The sequence below is a fragment of the Pelodiscus sinensis genome, chromosome 18 (genome assembly GCF_049634645.1).
Source record: "Pelodiscus sinensis isolate JC-2024 chromosome 18, ASM4963464v1, whole genome shotgun sequence".
In the NCBI taxonomy this organism is placed as follows: Eukaryota; Metazoa; Chordata; order Testudines; family Trionychidae; genus Pelodiscus; species Pelodiscus sinensis.
The window spans coordinates 33,598,720-33,625,730 of NC_134728.1; the positions used below are offsets into that span (position 1 = coordinate 33,598,720).

The 27,011-nt window shown below is 47.9% G+C and overlaps 1 protein-coding gene across 5 annotated transcripts in view; it reads left to right on the forward strand.

Moving 5' to 3' along the window:
• The first annotated feature begins 5,303 nt into the window (after positions 1–5,303).
• Positions 5,304–27,011, forward strand: part of TOX2 (TOX high mobility group box family member 2) — a 256,019-nt gene continuing 234,311 nt past the window's right edge. The window contains exon 1 of one of the 5 annotated variants that reach the window (XM_075901497.1): positions 5,304–5,504. In XM_075901497.1, coding sequence (XP_075757612.1) covers positions 5,412–5,504 — 93 coding nt within the window. In that variant the 5' untranslated portion in view covers positions 5,304–5,411. Of the gene's footprint in view, positions 5,505–5,615; positions 8,196–27,011 lie in introns of those variants that run through there. The other 4 variants (XM_075901498.1, XM_075901495.1, XM_075901499.1 and 1 more) reach the window with 4 other exon arrangements.

Consider the following 27,011-nt stretch of genomic DNA (forward strand, 5'->3'; position numbering starts at 1 on the left):
ATTAAAACATTCATTTTTGCAGTATTCTCCCATATCTAAAAATGGTCATGAAACATTGCACCTTCCTACTTGGTGTGTCTGCTACTGGGGGCGAAATTCTGTCTAGGCATAAATAATGCAACCCCACACCGATCTTACTGGAATTGTCTTATTGATGCCAAACTGAATCTGGCTTTTTGTGCATTTGAGATGCGTTCATTACTGTTTTGATATTGGGCCAACTCCTGAACTCTTTGCTTTGTTTTTGCTGAATCTGTATTCATGGATTTCAATGGGAGTTTTGTTCATATAATGGCTGAGTGAAAACTGAGGGCCTGATCAAACCTCCCTTCAGAATGAGGAACGCCCTGCTTCCAGGAAAAAAGGTCACACCCGTGGTAACATCCCACCTGCAGAGAGCCCTCTTGTAGGTCTGGATCTCTGCAAGGGCAGAGAATAGGCAGGCCAGGGAGAGGTGTGGACTCGTCCGGGGTGAGGAGAGGGGACATGTCCTGTCTTCTCAGCAGGACCACAGAGACTCACCAACTTAAACCTGTCCAACACATTATCAATAAACTACAGCCTATATTGGAACAGGATACCATACTGCAAGAGGCTCTGGGAGACAGACCCATAGTCTCCTATAGACAACCACCTAACCTCAAGATGATTCTTACCAACAACCACAGGACATACCACACTAATACCAACCCTGGTACCTTCCCTTGCAACAAACCCCATTGCCAGCTTTGTCCACATATTCATTCTGCTGATACCATTATTGGACCTAACCAAGTGAGTTATAAGATCAAGAACACATACTCCTGCGCATCCAGAAATATAATTTATGCTATCATGTGCCGAAAGTGTCCGTCTGCTTTGTACATTGGACAAACATCTCAGACACTTCGCCAAAGGATTAATGCCCACAAAACAGATATCAGACAAGATCACAAAGAAAAACCAGTTTCTTGCCATTTTAACCAGAAAGGACACTCTCTCAATGACTTAACCACCTGCATTCTGCTACAAAGACCTTTTACATCTGCACTTGAAAGGGAATCCTCTGAACTGTCATTCATGTTAAAATTCGACACTCTCCGGGAAGGAATGAACAAATACGCAAACTATCTTACCCATTACCAAGATAGCTTCCCCAATTATCACCTCTAATACCATTAGCTCACAGACGTCCCACTCTCCCCACCTCTAATATCATCAATTCACAGACACTTACCTTCCTTCCTTCCCCCTCCCCCCCCGTATCCCCCTCCTGTTCTGAAATGTGATTTGTCCTTTTCATGTGTGTTCATTTTTTTTAAATTGTATCCTTTGGTATATATGGTTGTGACTATTTTCTTCCACTATTTGATCTGAGGAAGTGGGTCTGGCCCACGAAAGCTCATCATCTAATAAACCATCTTGTTAGTCTTTAAAGTGCTACATTGTCCTGCATTTTGTTTCAGGAATATTAATAGAGCCCAGGCTGTACTATTTCCCCCGTCTCGTCTCCTCTGGGATGGGGATCCCTCTCTACATAGGGTGATTAGCTGTTCCAGTTTTAAAGGGACAGTCCCATTTTTAAGCCCTCCAGCAGGCCTTCTGACTTTTTCTTAAAAAGAGGGTTCTGATGCACAAGGCATCCCTAGGGCTTAACACCTTCTAGCCCACACAGTAACTGGGGAGAGGAGGCAGCTGGGTTGCACTGGTGGCCAGCAGCAGCCTGGAAGTGTGAGCTGCCTTTTGACACGGTGTGGGCAGGAAGAGACAAGTTGCTTCCAGCCACAGACATCCCCCACCCCTGACATGTTGCCTCAGCAAGATGTGGCACCAGGTACTGGGACAGGTAGGTTCATCCCAGGGGACCATCCATGCATGGAGCGTGGAAAATGCTGGGGCGGTCGGACATCCCCCTGTGTGTGAGAGGTGTACCAGAGTCCCCTCCCCTGTGTGAACCTCAGAGATAAAACGGTAAATAAAGAGAATTCAGCCATTTCTTTCTTTTCCGTTAGAACAGGGGCTCAGTCAACATGACGGTAATTCGAATGGACTGCATAGTTCTGACTGACTGTTGCAGAACCTGCATGGATACAGGGACTTTTACCAGGTGTCCCATAGTCAGCGCAGCAGGTGACAGAGCAAAGGAGACACTTACACAGTTCCCCAGATCCTGTCTGCTCTGCTCTCTGGAAGCTCAGTCAGTCTCAGTTCCTGCTTTAAGTTCTAAACAGGCATTTTCTGCTCCGTGTTCACTACTCTCTTATCCTTACCCTCCCTCCCCCGCACCATATCTTCTTAGAAACTATACGCCCGTGGTGTTCAACCAGTTCTGAAGCAGTAGCCACTGCTACAGTGAACGAGCCACATTCAACCAGCCAAATAGCCACCTGTGACTAGTCACTTGTGCGTTGGACACCACAGCTATAAGCACTTTGTTTTTTATATAGAGACAGTGTGTAGGTATTTTTGTATATATGTAAAAACTAAGCACTGAGGTACCAATCCTGGAGAAACACATATGTCCCATTGCTAGTCATCCCATTGGCTGCAATATGTTAAGCTCATGAGTATGTGTTTACAGGATCAGGGCTATTACAAGAAGAGACTGGACAAGGCAGTGAAGAGTGGTACAGTATAGGATTGGGGAGCTGGGCCAGAGAGGGCATGGTACACATGGGCAGTGGCTGAGGCAGGGTCCCATACACAGGGACTTCTATCGTGCATACTTCAGAAAATTCATGAGCAGGGATTCCTGTAGATCTTTGGAAGTGCAGAGGAAAGCAGCTCCCTCCTGTGAACTTCCGGTGGCCTGGAAGGTCCAGGAGACAGAGCTGGAAGATGATCCTTTCTGAAAGTTCAGCCAGCTAAAGCACTGAATGCTTTACATGGACATGAGCTACAAGGCCATGTGTTTGATGAAGGGTTTTTTTTTTCTGCTGGCTTCTCCTGGTGTTTGTGAAAACACATGTACAGAATGGGTTCAGAAGGGCAACCGAGTTAGTCCGTAACCGGAAAAACTTAAAAAACAACTAATAGTCTAGCAGCACCTTAAAGATGAACAAAACAAGTGCCCATGAAAGCTCATGATACCATTTATGTGTTTTTTCCGTGTTTAAGGTGCTGCTAGATTACACAGAATGGCAGAGACTGTCTAGGAAGGAGTACTCCAGAAAGGGATCTAGGGATCATAATGGACCACACGCTAAATATGAGTCAACAGTCTGACACTGTTGCAAAACAAGCCAACATGATTCTGGGATGCATTCACAGGAGTGTTGTGAGCAAGACACGAGAAGTCATTTTTCCGCTCTACTCTGTGCTGATTAGACCTCAGTTGGAGTATTGTGTCCAGTTCTGGACACCACATTTCAAGAAAAATGTGGAGGAATTGGAGAAGGTCCAGAGAAGAGCAACAAAAATGATTAAAGATCTAGAGAACACGCGCTATGAGGAATGACTAAAAGAACTGGGTTTGTTTAGTTTGGAAAAGAGCAGACTGAAAGAGGACATGGTAGTAGCTTTCACGTATCTAAAAGGGTATTATAAAGAGGAGGGATAAAAATTGTTCTCCTTGGCCTCTGATGGTAGGACAAGAAGCAATGGCCTTAAATTGCAGCAAGGGAGGTTTGGGGAAAACTTCCTAACATTCAGGGGGGTGAAACACTGGAATAAATTGTCTAGGGAGATTGTGGAATCTCCATCACTGGAGATATTTAAGAGTAGGTTGGCTAGACATCTGTCAGAGATGATCTAGAATAGATGGTGCTTGGTCGTGCCATGAGGGCAGGGGACTGGACTTGATGATCTCTGAAGGTCCCTTCCATTTCCAGTGTTCTATGATTCTATGAAAACAGTTAGTGATACTGATAGGAATAACCCTTTTCTTTTGTGAGGACTGATTTTTTTCAAATCAACCTGTGTAGGAGATCTTGGGAAAGGAGATGAATGGACAATATTTGACATCTCTGAGTGCTGTGAGACTTACGCACTAGGGATGGGAGAAGATGTTAGGAAAACGCTGCTATATTTTGAAAGAGAATTATTTTAAAATGTTTAGAATGGGACCTATTTAATACCATAATTGTTTTAAAATCAGTTTGTACCTGATGAGGTGATAGTGTGTGTTTGGTAATAAAATGTGTTAATTTTCTTGGGTGATACAGGGATAAAATCTTACTAGAAGTGAAAAGTCAATGCAGCCTTAACTGTGGAGCAGCAAATGATGCCTCTATGATATATGAAATATAATAATGATAATAATTAATACAGATAATAGCACAGTAAAGCTAATTCACATGAATGTCTGAGAGCCTTCTCACTAATTACTGAATTTTGTGAATAAACAAGCCAAAATAATGCATCAGAAAATGCACTTTGTTCAGTTATTTTGACAACTTTCGTTTAAGTTTAATTATTTATACTTCATTAATGTAGTAGCCTATGTACTGGGGTAGATTTTACAAAAATAATGACGTCTTTGTAACATGACACCTCACTACAGCATCTGCTGAGAAGGAGGGAGACATACTCCCTCCCCCCTTCCAATGGTGCTAATTTACTAACGGCGCAGATTAGCAAAAGACAGTTCAGGAAAAGTGTATTGTAAAATACGCACTTCTCTAGCGCCTTCCATGGAGGGATCTCAAAGCACTTTACAAACACCGAGGAGAATGCGCGAAAGCAAAGCAGAGGTGGTTATGCAACACGATATTGCTAGCCTTGTACAAGGCCATCCCTAGCAGGGCCTGGGGCAACTCCTCTGCCCCGACCCTGACCCTGCCCGTCTCTTCGGGCCCCCCACTCTCCAGTGCCAAGGGTCCCAACTCCATTCTTGGGGGGCAGGAGGAGGAGTCCCAGAACCTTTTCGGGGTGTGTGTGACCCCTTGCTGGAGGATGCTGAGGAGGAGTTTGCACTCCCTGTCCCTTTGGGGAACAGGCCTTTGAAGAGGGTGTGTGAGAAACCCCGGGGGACCCCAGACTTTCCCCTGGGGGGTCGGGGCAGCCCCTGTGGGAGGGCGATTGGGGGCTGGGGGTGAGCCATTCTCCTTAGCGTGGTGGAGTTTGGGGGAGCCGTGTCAGTGTGGAGGGGCCCCAACCCTTCTCCTTTTGGGGGGCTCCCAGCCCCTCTCCTGTGGGGGGAGCGCTGGGGGCTCCGCGGGAGGAGTCTCGCCTAGGGGGGCAGTTGGAGTGGGGGTCCCAGCCCCCCTGCGGTGGGATTGGGGGGTCCCAGCCCCTCTGCCGGGCGGGCGGGGGCCAGTCCCAGCCCCGCTCAGCGCCTCGCGCCGGAACAATAGCGAGCGAGCGAGCGAGGAGCGGAGCCGGCTCTGCCCCCGCTCCCCGCCCCGCCCCTGCTGCCGCACGCCCAGCCAGAGGCAGAGCCGCCGCCGCCGGAGGAGCCGGTTCCATGCCCGCTGGAGCCCGCTCGCCCCGCCATGGACGTTCGCTTCTACCCCTCGGCGCCCAGCGCGGTGCCCGGGGCCGAGCCCGCCTGCCTGGGCCCCCTGGACTATTACCACTGCAACAAGGTACCGGGCGGGCACCGCGCGGCCGGGCCGGGCTGGGCGCAGCTCCCCGGGGCGCGGGAGGCAATTTCCAAAGTAGTTGGCGAGCAGCGCCCGGGCCGGAGCGAGCCCCTGGGGCCGGGCCCCGCTGCCCCCGGGCTCTGCCCGCACCGCCCCGGGCCGGCGGGGGAACAAAGCCCCGCACCGGCGGCTGCAGCGCGGCCGCGGAGCCGGGGCCGGCCGGGGAGCGGTGCGCGCTGCGCTCGGCGCTGCGCTCGGGGCGGCGCTGCCTTCTCTCCCCGCTGGGATGCGCTGCCCGCGGCGCCCCCGGCACCTGGCTCCCCGGCGCGGGCAGGGGGCTGCCGGCCGCGGCACGGGGCTCTGCGCTTCCCCAAACTCCGGGTTCTGGGCCCTCTCCCCTGTCGGGCGCCTTCTCCGCACCCCCGGCTACTTCTGTGCGCCGCAGCGGGCAGCCCGGCAGGGAGAGCTCCTCAGGGGCTCGGCGCGGCAGAGCATCTTTCGCACCTAGATGTTTCCACATGCTGCTGCCCGGGAAAACACCCTTTTTGGAACGCGCAAGGAATTTGGTGGAGAGTGTCCAGAGAGTGTTCAGGAAATAATCCTTCATCCCCGAGCAGAGCAGCGGGAGGAGAAAGCAAGTGAGAGATGCATTCAGCACCTGAGGGACAAGTAGTCACCGTGCTCCTCGGGGTTGAACATTTTAGTAACAAAACAGTGTGGAGCAAAACCTCTGGAGGATTGTTTCTGTGGATTAGCTTGAATGCCAGGCAGGGTCTGGGTGTCACCGTGCCACATTCTGGTGCTCAGAGTTCAAAAGTTAATGAAAGTAGCGAAAGTTTTAATGTTTCAGAACTGCAACTAGAATGCCCATTAGTTTTTCTCTTGTAACAATCAAATTTAAGAAAAAATCTATATGGTTTCTAAAGATTTAGCAAATTAATTTTCATTTGTAAACTGTATATATTAAACATTCTCTGCTCTTCGGGTCACTAGAACTGCTTGTTACACTTGAGTAAGACTTACAAACATATTATTATTTCTTAGAAATGCCCAAGTAATTTCCCAGAAGCTGAACAACGTTAATGGGAAATTAGCTCTCTTGCACCCCACTTTTGTCAGTTGTGCTTTTTTTTTTTTTACAACAGGATCACTTCTGAAAATACTAAAAATTGGACAAACAGCTACATGGGAAGAAAGATAAATCATCATTAGTTCAGAACTATCAGTTGTGAACGCACAGGAGAGCTTGCCTGTGTAATACATGAGCCGGAAACTGAGAGCTACAGCTCTAAAATACTGCTTGTTTTAAAAATAATAATGATGCTTTATTAGTATTATTTATTTAAAAGTTTATCAAAATTAATCAGCCTAGCTTGTTCTCCTGTTTTTTTTAATGTAGAAGATGCTGCATGGGTCCAGAGCTCTAATTGGGACAGTTCTCATCTGTCCATAACTGTAGTGACGTGCTCTCCTGTGGCAGCTTGAGAGCAGAAGCCTTGGCGTGGAAAGTCACAATGTAAAAGTCAACGTGTGCTTCCACAAACTTGAGCTCTGGAGAATATTGTGCAAGGTCCATTTGTGGAATGAACAGTAGGACCGGCGGGTTAGCTTGTGAATACGTCCAGTGATCGAAGTACATTGAGCGCAATGCTCTGAGAGCAGAGCGGGAGCTACTTTTCTTTAATTAACAGAGTAGAATACGTAGGTATATGTCTAGCCTTCAGGCTGACAAGGTCAGTGGGAAGTTGCCTGGAAACATACAGAGTACTGACCATGCCACCAGGTGCTGCTGTTGTCACTACTGAAGATTTAAAGACAGGCAGAGGATTTTCCCTTAGGTTTAGGACCTTCTTTTCGGAGCTACCATATGCCCTTTGCTTACCTGCAGTGGGCCAACTTTACCCTAGGCGTGAGCCGACTGGGTTGAAGTTGGTCCACTTCGCTTTATGGGCCAAATGCAGAGAGACACAAGTGTGACTAATTTTAATGTACAGTTTGAGCAAAAGACACAGACGGTGGCATGTATGTCCTATGGTTCCATGCCAGGGTATGTTTGTAGGGACACACCTGGCTACTGTGTCATTCCTGTTCTGGATGCTGCAGGTTGAAGTTGGGGAGCAGTTACGGGTGGCACCCTCCCTTCTGTAAATCCACCTTCCCAGGCATTCCCTTGTGTGTGCTAATTTCCTCTGCACCAGGAGGCTGCTTCCTGCTGTGAGATCTTCCCCCTTCATGAGAGTCTCAGTCTGAGTATGCAGCTTCCTCTCCAGCGGCTGTGCTAGGTTTTCTGAGGTTAGTGCTGGCAGTGTGCTTATCCCAGAGCGGGACACGCACAGCCAGGCCTAGAGAAGGCAGATGTGGTGGAGGGTCTGAAGGAAGAGGGGATGAAGGTCTTAAAGGCGCTGAGTTATCTCTGCTGGCGGTCATTACAAAGGAGGCTTGGGGCTGGGCGTGAATGCGGAGGTGCGGCCGTGGTGCAGCATTGCACCTGCTTCCCCTCCGACTCTTAATGGAGACCAGCGGGGGCTGGGGGAGTGCTCCTCAGCATGGTCCCCCCCTTCTCTCTGGGCTGAGGCAGACCGAGGTGGGGAGACTCTCATGGCTGGCCCCATGGGCTGGTTCTTGTGCTTGAAGTTTCCATCTGTGTGGAGCACCCCAGCAAATGTATGATGTGGATAAGGAGGAGCTGAAAAAGTAAGTTTCAAGCTCAGACTAAAGTGCCCCCCCCCCCAGTAGGTGGAGAAACACCAAGACTGAAAGCAGCAGGCAGTGTCAGGGTATAAATAGCTCTAGCTGAGAGCACAACAATAGCTCAGCCCGTGCGATGGCGGAGCCAGAAGGCATTGCCAGTACAGCCAGCAAGCTCACTGCGGAAACGCGCTTTCGCCCAAAGCACCCTGAAATGTTAATGCAATTGTTCTGTGCACTTACTGGACATGCCCCTGTTAGCATGAGATTTCAGAGCCCATCTGTGTGCTGCAGCCGGCTGCAACGCCGTGTACAGCTAGCGAGGTGCCTCTCCTGCATCCGCATTTCCATTGTACAGACCATGGGCGCTTTTGGAGATAAGAAATAGGGGTGTACGGTCAGCACGGTGGCATCTAAAGCCCCCCCTCCCCCGGGCTGAGTGGGAGTGGGGCCCTCCTCCAGCTGGGTGTGATGGCTCCTGCCTGATCCCACAGGGAAAATTCTGGCCTCACTATGTGGCTCTTCTTCGCCCCTTCCATGTGGTTAATTGCGCTCCTGCCCCGGCTCACTTAGTGAGTTCCTCACTGCAGCCCCGGAGTGCCCACCCGGCTGCCCACCTGCCGCAGGCCCTCCCATCCTTCCACCCTGAGGCCTGGAATTGACTCGTTCCCCCTGCATGCCCCCACTTCTTTTACATTGACTGCCGCCTGCTGGGCAGGAGAGAGGGCTTTTCTTGCTTAGGTGTAGTACGATGCATGTTCCTGGGTCCGTAAGACTCCTCCTTATGCACAGGATACGTTATTTTTCAAGGTGTGTGGTTATTTTTATGGTGACTATCTCATGTGCAGGACCAAGGCAGCACACATCCGTGCCATGTAAGATAAGAGTTCCAGGCATCGACAGTCCGACGACACAGGCAGTACATTACTGATGATTTTTATACACCCCTGTCTGAGCCATGGAAATCTTGGGTTCATGCCCACTTTGGTTCAAATGAATACTTTTATAGGCCCTTTGCTTTTAAAGAGTGTTTGAAATCCATGGAACGTAAATTATGTGTAAAAGGTTCATGGTAAACTGCAGTTTTATTGTTCTACAGTCCCATTCTGCTCCCAGAACCCTTAGTGAGCACGTACGGTTTATTAGCTGAATTGTTGGCATGTATGTAATGTATCATCCGGATAATTAAAATAAGTCATATACCATGTAAAGGCCCAGTTTAGCAAAGTTTATTCAGGTAAAGCTGCTACTGAATAAGAGTAACATAGTGGGGAACTTGCCTGAGTGAGGAATGCAGGTTCAGGAGTTTGATGGACTGTAGAATGTTATGTAGTAAGGTACTGTCTGTGGTGTTGGACTGCCAATGCCTTGGTCTCTTATCTCAAGAAGAAACTTTTGACAGCAAATGAGAGTGTTTCTGTATATTTCCTGTGTAAAGGCATTTAAATATCGATCCCTTTTAATTATACCTGTACATATTAAAAAGTTCTTAATATTAAATTTGCAAACCTGATAAACTACATTCAGTAATTATGATTATGTTGTCCAATTCATGGTATGTTTCACTGCCTGGTGTAGAGAATATCTTTTTTGCACTAGGCATATAGGCACTGCTTAGTGCACCTCCCATTATAATAGGAGTTATGCCCGCATGTCAGGGGAAAACTATAGATTCCTTAGCCTACCTAATATCTTTAGAAGTCAACAGCATAATCAAAACCTGTGCTGTAAGCCTTTCTAACAGAATTATTAGTTACTTGTCTGCTTCAGATATACAACGTCTCTGTATTTTGCCTTCTCAGTTCTTAAATTGATAAAAATTATTTTGCTAATATAGTGTCATAAATTATAGATAATTAAAACCCATGAGATAAGTACTAATTTGTACCAACATTTTCTTCTGAAACAAACAAACAAACAAACACTTATTGGAAATTGAATCTGCCCTATTGGTATAAAGCAGGGTCAATCTAATGAATACAATTTTATGGAACATTCTGTTTTGTTTTGACTTTTACTGTACATTGTAAATTGCAGTGATAAACACTGGCCTTTTTCAATGTTTTATTACTTTGTCATGCTGGAAGATAAAATATTTTCTTTTCCTTTTTACTTTCTAAGCCCGTTCTGTTTTGAAGAAACATAAATCTTTTTTCTTGCAGGAGAGAATATTGGATAGAGAATAAAATGTCCAGTAAAATTTTAATTCGGGGCCTATTTTATTTTCATTTGGTGCAGGGAACTCCTCTTGATAGCAAATGTTCAATACTTCCCTGAGCATGGGCAAGGACCTAAAATCTCGGGAATTTTCTGAGTCACTCAGAGGGACGTCCCTGCTTCCCATAGAATATTCTTGGATGGTTTGTGTATTCGATCTGCATGGTAGAAAGTGTTTGAAGCTCGATTTTGCTGTGGCGTTTATTAAATCAGAAATTCAGAGCTAAATTATGAATGCCCATCCATTCGTAGAAATTGTTCTAGCTATGTGTGCAGAGAGAAGGCTTTATTTTAGTTGCTTTTGGAATAATAGAGCTATCACGAAGACTACACTGGTTTATATAACAATATGGTTGTAAAGGTCAGTTCTGATTAATTCCCTTAAAGGTTTGATCCACAAAAGTTTTATGCACATGTGGCGAGGAGGGAGTTGGCAGACTGAAGATAATGGATCAAAATCTTGCTAGTTTCTTTTATTTATTTATGATTCTTGAAATTGACTATGAACATTTCCCTTGAAATCGCTGGGCAAGAGTCTGATTTGTGTTATGCAGCCATAAATCTGGGCTAAATATCGATGTCAGTGGAGTAACTGTACTGACAGTGGTATAGCAGAGATCAGAATGTGTTTCCATGCACGTTACTGGTGACAAACTGTAGTTCGCTTCATAGTCATAAAAAGGAGAAGTTCTGTTGTGGTGTGAAAAGTGTGTCACTCATATTATCCTGCCTAGTTCCTGGGATGACTTAACACGGAGGACACCAAGGCATGCTCTTTACCCATGTCCTTTCAGTGTCCCGCTTTTGCTGTTTGTTTTTATTCACGACGGGTAAAGTAGAATTGATTTCATTTGAAGGCATGTCTTCATCTTTCACCATTTCTTTCCTTGAGTGGTGGTATTAATCTGCAGAAGAGGCAGGGACCACTCTGTATCCATATGCAGATTACTTGTGCAGCAGCAGCAGCAGCAGCAGCAGCAGCATTTTGTTGTGGGTCAAGGAGGGGGGTGAGGAGAGAGGGGGATGTGCCCTCCCCCGATGTGAAATGATTTTTTTCCCCAGTTATCTTTGTCTTCATCCTTTCTATGAATAGTGCTCTAAATGCTTTTGCCATAAACTGGATTATATCTTTCAGTATAAATGAAGCATATAATTGTGTTTTCCTAACAGCTCGACATTAAAAATAAGTTGTTATGCTGCTCATGTGGGTTGTCTTAGACAATTTTTCATCTACTCACTGTCAGGCTTCTGTTTTTAGCTTTTGCACACAACATCTTCGGTGACTTCTTTCTGTTTTATTTTGCATTGCTAAAGTACCTGCGGAGTGGTGACTTGATTTCAGTTTTGCTGCCATTAACTCCTAACAGGAGATTTAAGCTTTAATGTTCCGCTTTTGTGATTTTTTTCCCCCATACACTTTTTAAAAAAAATTTAATTTAAGCTTATATTTTTGGGATTCATTTCCTGGAGAGGGAGAAACCTACAATGCAACTTACACTGAGATGAGCAGTAATCAAAACGGTTTTAAAGATGTGGTTGAGAATGGCGTTAAATCGTCTCTTTGCCTCACTTATACGAGTAGGTTTAAATATCTTAGTCATGCGCATCCTCCCTTCTTTTATTGTTCCTTTCTGCTGTTTTGTTCTGATGGATGCCATTTCTTCTTTGAAAAATGGAACTGTCTGCTGCGTCGCCTGCAGGCTGAATCTTTGCAGTATGCCACAGAATATCCATCCTCCATTGTAATCTTTTGCATAGATTGGTTGACCTCTGTAGATATAATTAAATCTCTTCCTGACTACTGTGTGGTTTCATTTCAGGTCTGTGCTGTATGTATCTGTTAGGTAAGTGTTAAATTAGGGCGGTAGATCAGTAATCGTTGTTGTTTGAAAATCGGTTTCTACTGGGTATTGTGAGCTAGTTCTGAGAAAATCAGGTGACTTTTAGTCTGAGGCAGTTTCTTGACCTCTAATTATAGCATGGTTACAAGAAGGCTGGATTGCATGAGCGTTAATGTAAAATGTAGATTTTCTATAGTGCCTTAAAAATTCAACCTCTCACTCCTTATTCGGTGTTCAGAAGGGTCTGATAATATCACAAGGAAACTAAAGTGGAAATACCTCCCCAATCCTCTAAGTCAGTGGCTCAGTGCTGACTTCACAGTCCCATCAACTTCTGTGAAACAACCTTAAGATGGGCTAAGGTACTTGTCCCTTCCACTCTGCTCCGGGCATTACCCTGACACAAAGGCCCGTGGCAGTGGGTGTTGCAAAATACGCCTCTGTTTTTGTGGAAGCAGAGATACTTCGTTCCAAAATGAAAACAATATTGGACACTCCTGCGGCCTTGGCTATACGCTCCCACTGGGCCAAGGTCAGCCCCACTGGAATGTCCTTCTGCCGAGTACTCGCTCTGGATGCCAGCGTCCCATCCAGAACAGGGTCCATTGTTCGTATGGGAGTTTATTCTGAAAGTGATCAGCACTTTCTAGTGGATTAGACAGATCACGTCGTGTCGTTTTTCTCCCCACAAGTCACGACTGACTCACGGTTCCCATTCCTGGTTGGCTTCCATGGAGAGGCTCTGTCTTTTTTTCTCTCCTGGCCTGTCTTTTGCTCTGCTCGTGTAGCCCCATTCTTCTCTTTCTCTGGAGAAGGCCACCATCTTCCTCCTGGCTCAGCTCTTCTCCCGTCTGTTCCAGGTCCCCGGGGTGTCGGAGTTGGAAGATACTGATTTTATTCCTGGCCGTGTCACTGACCGGCTGCTGGAACTGAGTGTGTCTTGTAGGTCTTCAGTTTCAGAAGTAACTAAAGGTGGGACCTTCCTGGTCTAGCACCCTCGGGACCTGACTGGTCCCAAACCAGGGATTTTTCTGGACCAAGGAAGGCCAACTCTGGCCACTCTGCTGATGGACTCCAGGCTCTCCTGGATCCACCAGAAGACCCCAACGGGCTTTCCATTCAGCTTTACTGCCAGATGGTCTGGCTCCCCTCCTCTCCCGGGGATGTTGGGGCTCAGCAGCTCCAGGGCTGCTGGGGCTCTGCACTTTTGGGGCCTTCAGATCTCCACTCCTGGAGGGGGGCACTGGGGCTCAACTGCCCTGGGGCTGCTTAGGCTCTGTTTTCCCGGGGCTCCTGGGGCCTCTGGGACTCCGCTGCTATGGGACAGCTGACGCGTCGGTGGTTGGAGATCCGCTGCAGTCCTTCAGGGTGCTACTGTCCCAGGACCACCGGGGTTGCTGGAACGTCTGGGCTGTGGGGGCTCTGTTGCCCCAGGTTGCTTGAGTTCTGCAGCTTTGGGGCTACCAGGGTTCTGCAAACCCAGGGCTTCTGGGGCTCTGCTGCTCCGGGCCCCTACTCTGCAGCCAACTCTGCGACGTGGGGTGTCTGGCTCTCTGCCCGCTTCTGGGGTTCCTGGTCCTGCCAGGCCACGGATATCGCCGGACCGGAGAGTCCCAGACCACAGAGGTTCAACCTACTGTGTGGCTCCATCTTCTGTGGTGAGCCATCTTAGACGCTACAGAGGAGTGCGGTTCCCAGAAAGAACCGAGCATCTGTTCTTGGCGAACTGGAACTTCTGAAGATGGTTCAAGTGGAGCATGCAGAAATGGAGGCATCCCAAACAGCTGGTCACTTATATGAAAAACTAGGTGTGTTGAGTCTCTGCTTTTTTGGAGAGAACTGTTCTTCCCGCTGTCACAGTAGTGTTGATGTTCAATGTTTGGAAAGCCCTTTCAGAGCATCTAGAAAACAGAAAATGTCAGTACAGTGTCTGTGTCAGTGCCTCCCTTCTCCATCTCTTCGGGAATCTCCTTTGGACCATCTCACCTGGCCCATCCTTCGCTCCTTTTCTAAAACTCGGCCTCTCTCTGCTTCAAAGTCTCCTAGACCCCCGTCTCCTTGATACTTTTCTGCCTTCTCTCTTTCTGCAGAACCCACTGACTACTTCCTGGCTTAAGCCCCATCTTGACAGCAGTGCCAACATTGAGTGCACAGATGTTTTTCATTCCCATTAGTGCTAATCCAGAGAAAGGTGGCCATACTGTATGGACCTTTTGTGACACCGCTAAGAAGAGTCCAAACCGTCTACATATTTCAGGATTCCAAAATCAACTTGAAATAAGGGAAATGTGTGGAGGGATGGCAGGACTGAAAATATGTTCTGGATCCCTTTGCTTTTAGGTGCTCAGTTCAAATCCACCTGAGGTTGGCACTGAAAGTGGTTCTCATTGAACGGTTGCTCCCTGGGTGGCATGGGAAGTTAGTGGCCTTAGTCCAGTGCTCGACCTCTAATTAAAGGTCTAGAGAACTTGACCTATGAGGGAAGACTGAAGGAATTGGGTTTGTTTAGTTTAGAAAAGAGAAGACTGAGGGGGGACATGAGAGCAGTTTTCAGGTATCTAAAAGGATGTCATAAGGAGGAGGGAGAAAACTTGTTCATCTTGGCCTCTGAGGATGGAACAAGAAGCAATGGGCTTAAACTGCAGCAAGGGAGGTTTAGGTTGGACATTAGGAAAAAGTTCCTACCTGTCAGGGTGGTTAAACACTGGAATAAATTGCCCAGGGAGGTTGTGGAATCCCCATCTGTGGAGATATTTAAGAGCAGGTTAGATAAATGTCTATCAGGGATGGTCTAGACAGTATTTGGTCCTGCCATGAGGGCAGGGGACTGGACTCAATGACCTCTCGAGGTCCCTTCCAGTCCTAGTTTTCTGTGATTCTATGATTAGTAGTCTGTGATTCTATGATTAGAATCGTCTCAGCAGAAAGCCTAATGATTGACTGGGTCACAGACTGAAGCACCCTCTCACCCCACTGACTGTTTCTCGAGGTCAGGGGATGTGCTCGTCTCTGTCGTCGCTTTGCTCAGCACCTCTCCCTCACCCCAAAATGCTTGAGTCTTGACTAGTCTTGTGCCTGGGCCTCTAGGCACTGCATCAGCATACAGAGATGAGGGTGTGGGGCACTGGGATACTGAGGGCGGTGTACTGCCAGTGTCCATGCAGCTGTACCTGGTTGCTGGAAACGTGCTCTGTGGGTGTCTGTCTGGCACTAGCGGCCAGCGCTGTGTGAATGGATGTCACATCCCTGCTCCCTGATTTACAGATAAACGTTGTCTCTGTCACAGCATAAGACCCCGGCGAATGTGAAATGGTTCGAATCTTCGGCAGGGGCTTATCTTAACTCTGCATTTTTATAAGGTGAGCCCTTTGAACTGTGCTAGTCTGGAGTAGAGCGTGATCTCATAATCCAAGTTTGCTAGGGAATCCCAAGGGGAGCTGGTTTTGTAGCCTATTGTTAAAGGGGGCAGGGTACCCAGGATTCCTTACTAGGCAGAAAGGAGACTTCGTCAATGTGGAAGTGATTATCATTTTATGAAAACTTTTAAGAAAGCTCTTTTTAAAGAGCAGGGATGGAATTATCTTGGCCTGTCTCTGCACTTGGAGTGGCTGGGGGACGCATTTGGCTGTAACTGGAAAAAAAGCAGAAAACCTTTAAAGGATGAAAAATGGGCTCTTGGACCACAGAAAACTGGGGCTTGTCATAAGGCTAGGAGTGAAAAGTCACTTCAAGTCCTTCAGATTAAATCTTCTCTGCTGGCTAGAGGTTTGGTTTCTTGTTAAACTCAGAAAGGCAATCTCCCTTCCCCCACCTCGTGTTTTATCTTGTCTGTAAGTACTGAATATTAAATGAAGAAGAATGCAGTGTTAAAAATATCAAGCTTTCAGAACTGGCTGGCAGACCGTGCCAGTGATAAGAATTGTGGATTGGAGATCAAACAGCACTTGACTGCAAAAGAAAATCCCTCCAGCAAGAGCCATGGAGTGAACCTTATAGCCAGACGGTGAGGTCATCCAAGCTTCAGTCTGTGTATATTTAGGAACCTGCCCCGGAATGGTGGTCTTGTAACCTCTACACCAGACGGCCGGCAGTGACATGCTGGTTTTGAACCTGATATATCTTAAAATCAAGGAAATATTTACCATATGCCAAGAAAACCAAAGCAATGTTTTCATTATTAAGTGGTACAGGGTTTATTTTAGATAAAAAGCCTGCCCAGAAGAAAAGACTATGTGGTCATTAAGTAAACTGACGACTAATGGCCCGTTTGTTATTTACTAATTAATTGACCAGCTCCAATTCTACAGCAAGGTAGCAAATTAATTGAGGGAGGCCATCTGCCTAAAAATTGGACAATTTAGCTACTACTTGGCCAGAGAACGCATACAGACTTTTCAGGACTTTTATTTAAATCAGATTGAAACATTGGCCTTTGAAAATAACTTTAAGCCAGAGTTTCACTTTAGGAATGGGGTTTGAAGGGCAAAACGTATACACTTTATAGTCATGTAAGCCAACCACTTCCTAGACTTTTCGTTAGAATGGCTGTAACTTGACCTGCTCTTCCTGGGGCAGAGTTAGCCCACTAGTAAGTCTAATATGATCTGAACAATGCAGGAGGAGTTTTCTTTCTAAGTTTAATTACTTGTGAAAGTGCAGTAGCAAATAGTTAACTTGTGTGCTTGTGGATGCAAACTAAATTAAAGATGTAAGCGACTAGTCGAGTAGTCGACTACCCGATATGCCTAGGTTTATTGGGTAGTCGAGACACTACTCGAGTACTTGCCCCCCCCGATAAGTTTTGTTTTTCTTCATTTAAATCATTGCTCGGGGGTGAGGCTGGGGAGGAGGGGTTCAGGGTGCAGGCTGCCCTGGGGGGAGAAGACAACCCCATCCCTCTCTCACTGCAGCAGCCTGGGGTCAAGTGAGGAGCGCCTCTCCATGGCTGTTGCAGCTCCAGCAGGCACAGCTGGGGGAGGGGTGCATGTCCCCTAACTGGGGGACAGACAAACAGACGCAGCTGTCCCTTTCTCTACCCCTGCCCCCTGCTGTTCCAATGGGGTTATAGGTATCCCATTTATGGGCCCCTGCTGCCCACTGTGGTCATTCTATAATATAGCTCCCTCCTGACAGTCCCCTCCCTTTCCATTGTACAAGAAAAAATGGAATTCCAGGCACATCCCATTATCTTGGCACAACCAAACCTTGACCTAGCTTTAAATTATGATAAGAGGAAGGTGCCTATCAAATGTGGTGGTCCTAGCTCTTTCCGTTTAGGAGGAGTTCTTGAACAGAGAGAGAGAGAGAGGCAGGCAGGCAGATGCACATTTCTGAAATCTAGAGTAAGATTTCACTGTTACCCCTCTTTTGAGCCTACCGACTTTTGTGTTTGACTTAAGCATCTTTCAGAAAGACATACCGTCTTGATTTGAAGCCATTGAGAGAGATAACATCAGCTGGTCCTCCTGATAGGTTGTTCCAGTGGTTAATCACACTCATTGTTAAAAAACTGTGCCTTGTTTCCAATTTAATTTTAGAGAAAATGATCAGTTTCTCTAAGCCTCACAGCTCTCTAACCTGCTCCAAGGCAGTAGAATACCACTCTCACGACTTTCCTGTTCGACTCGGCTTCAAACTGGAGACAACACCAGTTGCCTTTCAAATGATGGATGGATGTTTGGATAAGCAAAAGGCCCGAGTCCCGGGTTTTCACCTGTGGAAAGTAAGGAGGCGTTCCCAGAATCCAGGGCACACATTTCTTCTGCACTTGTTTACAAAAACAAATCGGTATGTTCCAAATGAGGAATGTTCGGTTACCCTTCCAGTAAGGTCAGGCAAGATCCTTATGCCCGCTGCAAAACTTGATTTGCTGGGGGTCTATGAAGGGGGTAAGCAATTAGATAAGCTAGTTATTGTTGCCAGCAAGAAATTACTGGAGGGACAAATCACAGTTTTTCAGGGAAACTCCCATGGCTCACTTTTGGGTTCACCTGGAGCATTTTGATTCTTTTCCTGTTAGAACACTTCCCAGTATAACATCAACAGCAGGAGGGCTGGTGCACGAGCTGCAAAGGATTGCTCCAAGTTGTCTCAGTTGCATGGGGCAGCGTGGATTCCAGCATCCTTCTCTTTGGCTCAGGGGTCATACCCTCAACTGGATGTAAAGTGCCCTCATGCCGTGTGTCGGCTTGGAAAGCAGGTCCTGTTTCCAAAGGGACTAGTTGTGAGAGGCTCCCGCTAAATGGGCATGTTATGGTGAAAGCTGGATGGCTCTGGCATTTTAAGAACCACTACAGAGCGTCCCAGCACTGAGGGTGTGGTTCACACTGGGCTGACGTTCGGAATGACCCGATATTATAATTTGTGTATGAGCTTGGCCAGCAGCCTCTGTCAAACAGCTCTGGTGCCTCTCCGTGTAATTCTGTGAGAGCAGGTGGGCGCTCCACTAATGAGTTCTGTGCACTGAGGCACGACTGGGCCTTGCCGTGGTCAGTTTCAGGAGACAGGCCCAGGGTTAAATGCACCATGGGGAATCAGCTGCCCTCATCCCTGCGGGTTGGAGCTGGGGCCCTGTGCTGAGAGAGCCTGGGGAAACGGGTGCTGCTTGCTGTGTGGATACACAAGGTCTCCCATTCTCGGTCCAGCTCTGCACACCCACGCTCAGTTTGCTTACAAATAATCAAGTGAAGATGAGCGCGTGTAATTACACATTTCGCTGAGACGTTCTAGTGGTTTCTTTCTAAATAAGCTTAGCTAAGCCCCATGGATCTCTGATAATGACGGCAATGAAAGGAAATGGTGTAACCGTTGAGTGCAGCGTTAGACAATGTCGCTGGTGGACCTGTAAGTTCACAAGACTCTGTCCCACCAGGAGCTAAGCCGGGCTTAGCATCTCTCTTAGCATCGAGGCCTGGGGGAGAAGGAAATTCTCCTTTGGTACGTGTCAGAGCAGTTTGACGGTGACCAGGGTTGGTTACTGCTGAGGGAGACCACTGAGTTCAGAGAACTGACTGAGCAGAGAGATGACTCGCTAGCTCGTCTTCATTATAACAGGGACCCTTTTCCTCTGAGCACTGTGCCATACATGCAGATTCCCTGCTGTGGGGCTGGCGTGGCACGTGTCTGTTTGCCAAGTCTGCCCGTTTGGTTGTTTGGTTCCTCCTCGCACATGCCGCTTGCTTCTGCAGAAGCGTTTGATGGTGTTATGTAAGCCTCGAATCACAGCCTCACACTTTCACAGCCGACACTGCTAAGCACACTGGGTCAAATTCACCCCGGCACGAACTCCACTCATGTCAGTAGAGTGGCACCTGGGGTGAATTTGGCTCAGCAGCTAATGAGAGGAAACAGACCTCAGTCAAGTCACACAGAGGAATGTGAATAAGTAGTGCTGTTATCTCAGGTAGCTTCAGCACCATCAGTCACTGTAGGCTGTGATTTTAAATTGCTTCTAGATTTGAGCAATTACACAAGAAAACTAATTTTGGGCATTAGAACAATCTCCTGCATGAGGTCTGGGGGAATTCAACATGCCCTAGTACTGGTCCAGTTTGCTTAGCTGGCTCTCATGAAGGACCATGAAACAAAACACCACAGCTCTGCCAGTGAGCCTCAACTGAGACATTGTGTGGGCCTCTCCCCAGTACACCGGGGCAGGAGCTCCCAGCTACTTTCATGTCAGGTACCACATTGTAATAGAGAAATTGTTTGCTAGGCACCACCTCTGCCATGCTTAATTGGATAGGCCTTCCCCCATCCCAGCAATGCTGGAATAACGTTTCTGTGGCAGCTACAGATTTGGTATTCGTAGCGTTTGTACTGCACTTTTCAACGTCTCTTAATGAGGTTTGGCTGCTGGAGCAGAAAAGTGCCAGAAAGCAGCAGTGCTGAGTAACCAGCTACTCCTCCAAAAACAGCGAGCAGTCTTGTGGCTCCTTAGAGACCAGCAAATATGTACGTAAGTCTCACGAGCTTTTGTGGGCACAACTTGCTTCTTCAGCTGAGCTGGAAGCTCCTTCTCTGTGCTCCGTGCACTGCCGTTGGGAAAGCACGCCGTTGGACTGGCTGGTGGCGCTGTTGAACTTCTGCAAGAGACCAGGATCAGTCCATCTCCGCTTCTGACTGAAGACAAGATTGAAACCTATTGGAAACGCTCAGTTATAGCCAGGCAGCTCCGTGAAACGACGGGGTTGTGTGTGGGGGGGAGTGAAAGCAGCGTTCTCTGTGGAACAGAGAGGAAGGCACGCTGGCGGGTTGCTAATTCCCATCTCAGTCTCCAGTCACTCCCCAGAAATAGCGGACCAGCTCCTCAGGTGGTAACAGTCGGCTCCATTGACACTCAGTGGAGCTGCTCGTTTACACTAGACGGGGGGGGGGGGGGGGCAGGGCTGGCCCACAACATTTTGGCACCTGAGGCGGGGAGTTCAAATGACACCCCCATGTCCCCTCACTGCACTAGCAGCAGACGCAATTTTCTACACTCCGGGTCCTAGTGGCACCTGAGGTGGCTGCTTCAGCTCGCCTCATGGTAAGGCCAGCCTGGGGGGGGGGGGGGGGGGGCACGTTGCTTTGAGAAACGAGCTGTGGACATGCAGGACGGTGGCCGCTAGCTAGCTCTGTGCTTCTCCGGCTGACAGGCCTAGTGTTCCACGTGGGACTTTTGTAACTTGATCCAGGGTAGCTGAAAGGGCTTCTTTCTCACACGCGATACCCTAGCCAGCCCATGCAGCACCGGGGGTGTGAACGCCTCGTTTTGGGAACTGCTGGTGTGACTCATCTAAACAGTTCTGTGTCCCACATAGAGTGCAGCAGAAGTGAATTAATCACATCCTTTGAACATCATGCTCAGCATTGGATTTGGTTACAGAAATAACTTCTGCTGCTGAGTTCTCATCTTCTTCGTTTTCCCTTCTCTGTGCTGGCTCTAATCAAATTAAGTTCTTGAAGAACAAAGATTTGGGGAGGAGGGGAGTGCGTGAACCTGCTAAGGGCACGTGTAGACATGGGATGCTAAGTGGGGTAACCCTACAGGGACGCTGTAATGTGGGGAGGCAATGGCAGCTGGCGTGGTCCAGGCTTGAGTGAGCCACAGAGACGGAGCGTTCACGGCAGGACTGGTCTCTGGCTCTGGGCTGTGGCACTTCAGAGAGGCAGCTGTGGTGTGGGAAGTAGGCCCCCTTGCAGCTGTATCCAGCCGTCTACATCAAATAGAAAGAGGGGGAGGGGAACACTTTCAAACAGAGAGATGCCTGTGGTCCATCGGCAGTGGGACCAGGGCGCGGGAGTTGGAGGGATGCGTGGCACATGTTCTTTAGTAGATGGTATAAGGGCACAATGGGCTATCCCAGCCTCCTGCTCTGCCACCACAGCCATGGGACGTTCCCGGCCAGTGGACACTGGCAGATCAGGCTTCAGGGAGCTCTGAATAGCATGAGTCCCTCACTGGGGGCGATTGGTGTGTGTCGCCAGGGGGTGACTATCGAATTCACTGTACCGTGGACCCTCTGGGGTAGCTGGGATGGATGCAAAAGGAAAGCAAAGGGCTATCTGACGTAGTCTCCATAGAGGGTCCACAGAGGCCCAGGCCCAGCCCAACTCCACTTCTTGAAGAAGAAAACTTTCTCAAGAAGGAAACCGACGCTCATGCAGTGAACGTGATGAGCTTGGACACACTTAAATGGTGAAGGTGGATTTCAAAGCAGCAGATATTTCCCTGTCTGTTAGTGAAACTAACAATTTAAAAAAATCTCTCATATGCAATCCTTTCCGGCCCAGATTGTTATGAGAAGATAGATCTTTTGGATTGAAGACAAAAGATCCAAGGTAAAGACCAAGCTATTATGAATGTGAACATTAGGAAAAACTTTCTACCTGTCAGGGTGGTTAAACACTGGAATAAGTTGCCTAGGGAGGTTGTGGAATCTCCATCTCTGGAGATATTTAAGAACAGGTTAGACAGACAGCTGTCAGGGATGGTCCAAACAGTGCTTGGTCCTGCTGAGAATACAGAGGACTTGACTCGATGACCTCTCGAGGTCCCTTTCAGTTCTAGTGTTCTATGATTCTGTGCACTTAGGCAAAGGCTGTCCTGTAAGCATTAACTGCTATGGAGCAAAATGGATTCAGCGTGAGAATACAGAGCATATCTCCCAATAAACTCTGTAGGTGCATGAGACAGCTGGTGGGTGCCTGATCTGATGTGTGGATTCACTTCAAAGCTGGCTACAGTGCAGCTGCTGAGGGATCCAGCAAAAGTTGGCTAGATTTGTGTTGCTCACAAAAGAGAGAGAGAGCTGTTAGTGGGGGAGCCAGGTGCAGTTCTCCTGAATGCAATGTGAAATTACAAGAGCTGTAAAATAGGACTTAATTCAGTGTTTGCTTCAACTTCTAGGATGACAGAGGCCTGACTTAAAGGGCCAGTTACCACTGGTTACCCCAGTGTGCAACTGGAGTAATTCTATTCACTTCCATGGAGTTACTCTGAATTCATACTGGGATCAGACTCTGGGTCTAGATAATTTTAGACTATGAGGGGATGGCTGAGAGAAATGAATGTCTATCAGGAATTCAAAGCTAAGTACAAAACACTGTCAAGTACATCATGTTGTATAATTTAGAAAAGGTGCTATTTTTAGAAGGCCATTAGAATTCTGCTTTTCCAGAAAATAAGGGAAAGGAGAGCTTGGAATGAAGCGTGTCTTAAAAGGAGTCTTTCCATGTGTCGTGAAGACAAGGGGCTTTATATGGTCATATTTTTCATAAGTATTTTTACTGTATGGTATCTTATACAGAAGGCGGTTGGCAAAACTGTCATGGATATTAAATTGCAAGAAAAGAGGAAAGAAGAAATTAAAATCACGCTAGGGCAGATGTTCAATATTTATTGTTTTGTTTATTTCAAATAAGTAACCTTTATATTTGCCTTTTTAATATTAATCTGAAGCAGGAAAATTCCACATGTGGTGATCTCTCTGTGCGCAAAGGCTGCTTTAAGCTCATGGGGGTAACACAAGTTGCGCGCATAGTGAATTCATTCTCAGGAGCAAATAAACCCCCATCAGCCTGACTGCTGGGAACTGACAGTTGTGGGGATGTGCCCCACAAACACAACTCTGAGGGTCGGGTGGAGAATTTGTTCCTTGCTGTAATTCTTTTTTTTTTTTTTTTCCTCTCGCCTCCCCTTTCACTTTCGTGATGAGAAGCGGCATATCACCAGAGCAAATTGGTTAAAGCACTTGCATTCAAAACTTGAATTAACTGGCTTTGTTGGGAGGAAACCGGTAGCATGGCATGGTTTGTTTGTTGACTGTGTCAGCAACTCTCATTGGAAGGGGAAGGAGTCAAGTTCCTTAGGAAGAAACCCAGTTACTGCCGCTTTTTAAGATGTAACCATTCAGTATTTCAGCATATGCCTATGCTAGCTTGGGTGAAGTGTTACTTCTCTAGAGAGAGTCTCCTTTGAAATGATGCTGAGGGCCAGTTTACTCCTGGGTTTTGGGTTTTTCCTTAACTATATCTCAATAGCAAAAGAAGCCGTACAACACAGACATTCAAAATGTGGCCTCTTTTTCTGTTGTGTGTGCAAGTGATTGCCCAGAAAATTTCTGTGCACGTAGTTGTGCAAGCAGTTCTACAAGTACCTCCCCCCCCCCCAAAATCTGTAGGCACGAAAAGAGTGCAAAAGGGTTTTGCACACAGTTGCATGGATGCCCAAATGACAGTGCACCAAAATCCCAGCTGCACAGATAGAGGGGTAGCGGGGGCCTCACTGAAAATTTGGCATAGGTTGTTTTAAAGCAACACATGATGTACTGCAACAAATATTAGGGGACCAACGTCTGGTAGCTCCTAATTGCACTTCCATTGCAAGCAGCTTTCACAACTGGACCCCCGTAGTCCCCCGCCACTGGCAGGGGACTTCTTTCCCCACCCCCTATTCTCCCTGGCTGGCAGGGGCCTTCTATCTCCCCCCATCCGCTACCACCAGCTCCACCAGCAGGCAGGTGTCCTGCCCCCAGCACTGCTGCCAAGGGCCGGGGGCCCCAGTCCTGCTGGCCACTCTTGGTAGTGCGGCTGCAGCGGATGGTGACTCTGTGGGATAGCTCTCCCCTCTGGACTCACTACCCGCGTGGCCACTCTCATAGCACGCCCCCTCCCCTCCTGTTACGGACAACAGTCCCATCCCTGGCACTTCCTGTGTTCCTGCAACAACCAACCCCTGACTTTGCATTAAGTTAGGAGAAGAGGAAGCAGCCTACCAAATTTGGTGGTCCTCACTCGTATTTAAGAGGAGTTCTTGAGCAAACAGACTGATGGACAGACAGATTCACATTTCTAAAATATATGGAGAGAGAGCCCTGTGGGAGGAGACTCACCCAACCATATTCACTTACCTCTCTTTTCCTTCTACCACATTCCACATCCTAATGACATAAAAAACCAAACAATGGGTACTTAAGACCTCTGCAACTTCTCTATCAGCTTCATGTAGCATGGAGACTTTAAATGACTATTTCTTCCCCCTTTTTCCCTCTTTTCTTCCCCCCCCCCATCCTATATTTATTTCAAAACTGGACCTTTAATAACTCTATTCCTCTGAAGATGTGGATTGTACCTATGAAAGCTCATGACACCATCAACATGTTTTGTTAGTCTCTATGGTGCTGCTAGACTATTTGTTGTTTTTTAAGTTTTTCCAGTTACAGACTAACTCGGCTACCCCTCTGAAGCTGTTAAAAAAATGATTATGGTCAGGAAAAAAATGTTTTTGGCTTGCAATAGGCAGGATTTATAACAGGTTTAAAAACATCAATAAGAAAAGAAAATGCAAGTGCCCTTTTTGCAAAGAGGCATCTAGATTTTGTTTTTAAGTTTAATGTTGATGTTAGCTAATAGCCTTTGCTAGTCTCAAAATGTGTAGGAATGATCAAGATAATTTCTATGAGAAAATTAGCTGCTGATTATGGAGAGCTGATCCTTTTCATCAGGATTTCTGTATAAATTCTATAGTATGAAGTTTATATAAAAGTCAACTTCTGAGGTGGTCTGAGCACAAGACTGGGCATTTGGAGCACCCGTCTTGTGTTCCCATAATGCACATGGACAGTCTTTGAGTACTGGGGCACCTCATCTTTTCTGCCTCACTTTTTCCATCTGTAAAATGTTGATAATACTTCCCTTACTCATGACGGTGTTTTGTGGAGTCATTAAAATCTGAGTGTAAAGTGTTCTAAAGAGGGAATACGCTGCCTAAGTGCTAGGCATTACTAGACCCGTAGATATCTATTTGTAGTATGTAAACTCCCCTATTGCATTTCCTGATTTCCTTGCATGCGTTTGGTGTCTGTCACATGCCAGAGTCCCATTTCTGCAGCAGCTCGTATGTGGGTGAAGCCCCGTTGACTTCACTGAAGCGTTTGGTGGGTGCACGGCTATCCCCATGCTGTTTGGGTTGCCAGGTGTCTGGTATTGGCAGACTCTGTCCCCCCATGCCGCGCGTGCGGGCCCCCTCCCCTCCCCCCCTTTTTTTTTGCTCAACAACTTCCTTGGTCCCCTGTTTTGCTAAACCAATTTTTTTCCCGACATGTTCAGTATTTTTTTTAAAGTATCAGGCAACCCTATTTGCTGTTGTGGGATTGAGGCCTAAGAATGTTGTTATGGGTTATTTATTATTTGTAATTCAACAGTGCCTAGAAGTTCCAGATCATACTGGGGAGGCGGGGGCATTACGCAAGGCGCTGTACCAGGTGAGTGTTTCCCTGGCTTTGTAGGGTTCTCCAAGAGTGCAGCGTGATCCTGCATTCCCTGGGCACTCGATGATGCCAGTGTTTGACATGAGCTGCTGTCAATTGCTGGGGAAAGACTCACCTCTTAGAGCGGGGGTGGGGAACCTTTTTGGGGTCAGGGGCTGCTGACCCACAGAAAAATCAGTCAGGGCTCGGGGTTTCTGGGGAGGCGGCGGGGGTGGGGCTGAAGTGCCAGCGTGGGTTCCCCAATGCTGGGGGAGACCCTAAGCCTCGGGGGCCAGATCCAAGCAACCCAGAGACTGTATCCAGCCCCTGGGCCTTAGGTTCCTCGCCCCGTCTTAGCGTGAGAGCTGCTGCTCACTGAGGAGAGAATAAAATCGGTGCGGGTGATGGAAGTCTGGCGCCGAGGCGGAGTCAGCGGCGCGGCATCTGGCGGTGCTGGTGTTCGGTGGGCTAAGAGAAGGCCTCGCTTGCTCGTGCGGCTGGTTTGAGGTCTTTTGTCACCACTCAATTCCGTGAGAGAAGGTGACCCAGGTGACTGTCCTGAAGCGAATGCTGCGCTTGGACACGTGCTCTCTGCGCTGCCCCTTTCGGATGTGACTGGCACAGAAGGGGCGAGCAGACGACGCGGAAGGCTCTGCTCGGTGGGACAAGGTGCCAGCGCGTGGCTGTGAGCTGAGGCGAAGGTGGGCTGTGTGGCCTGCAGGCAGCGGAGGAACTCGCTCCTTCACCTTGCAGGATGCGGGAGGGGCGTTTGGGTGGGTCGCTGGAGCAGCCCGAACATCAGAGTCTCTGGGAGAATCTCAGGGCACAGGGACTGAAAAGCCCCCAGATCTGGCCAGCTGAGAATTCCCCTTCAGTGGGGAGCCCTGCCCCCCCATCCGGGTGAGAGTCTCTCTGTGCCCCACTAGCACCATGGCTGGCCTGGGCTTGCCGCCTCGGGGTTGCCAGGCTGTTTTAGTGCAGCGTAGACTCCGGGCTTGGGCTGGGCTGGGCTGGGCTCCCCACCCTGCAAGGTG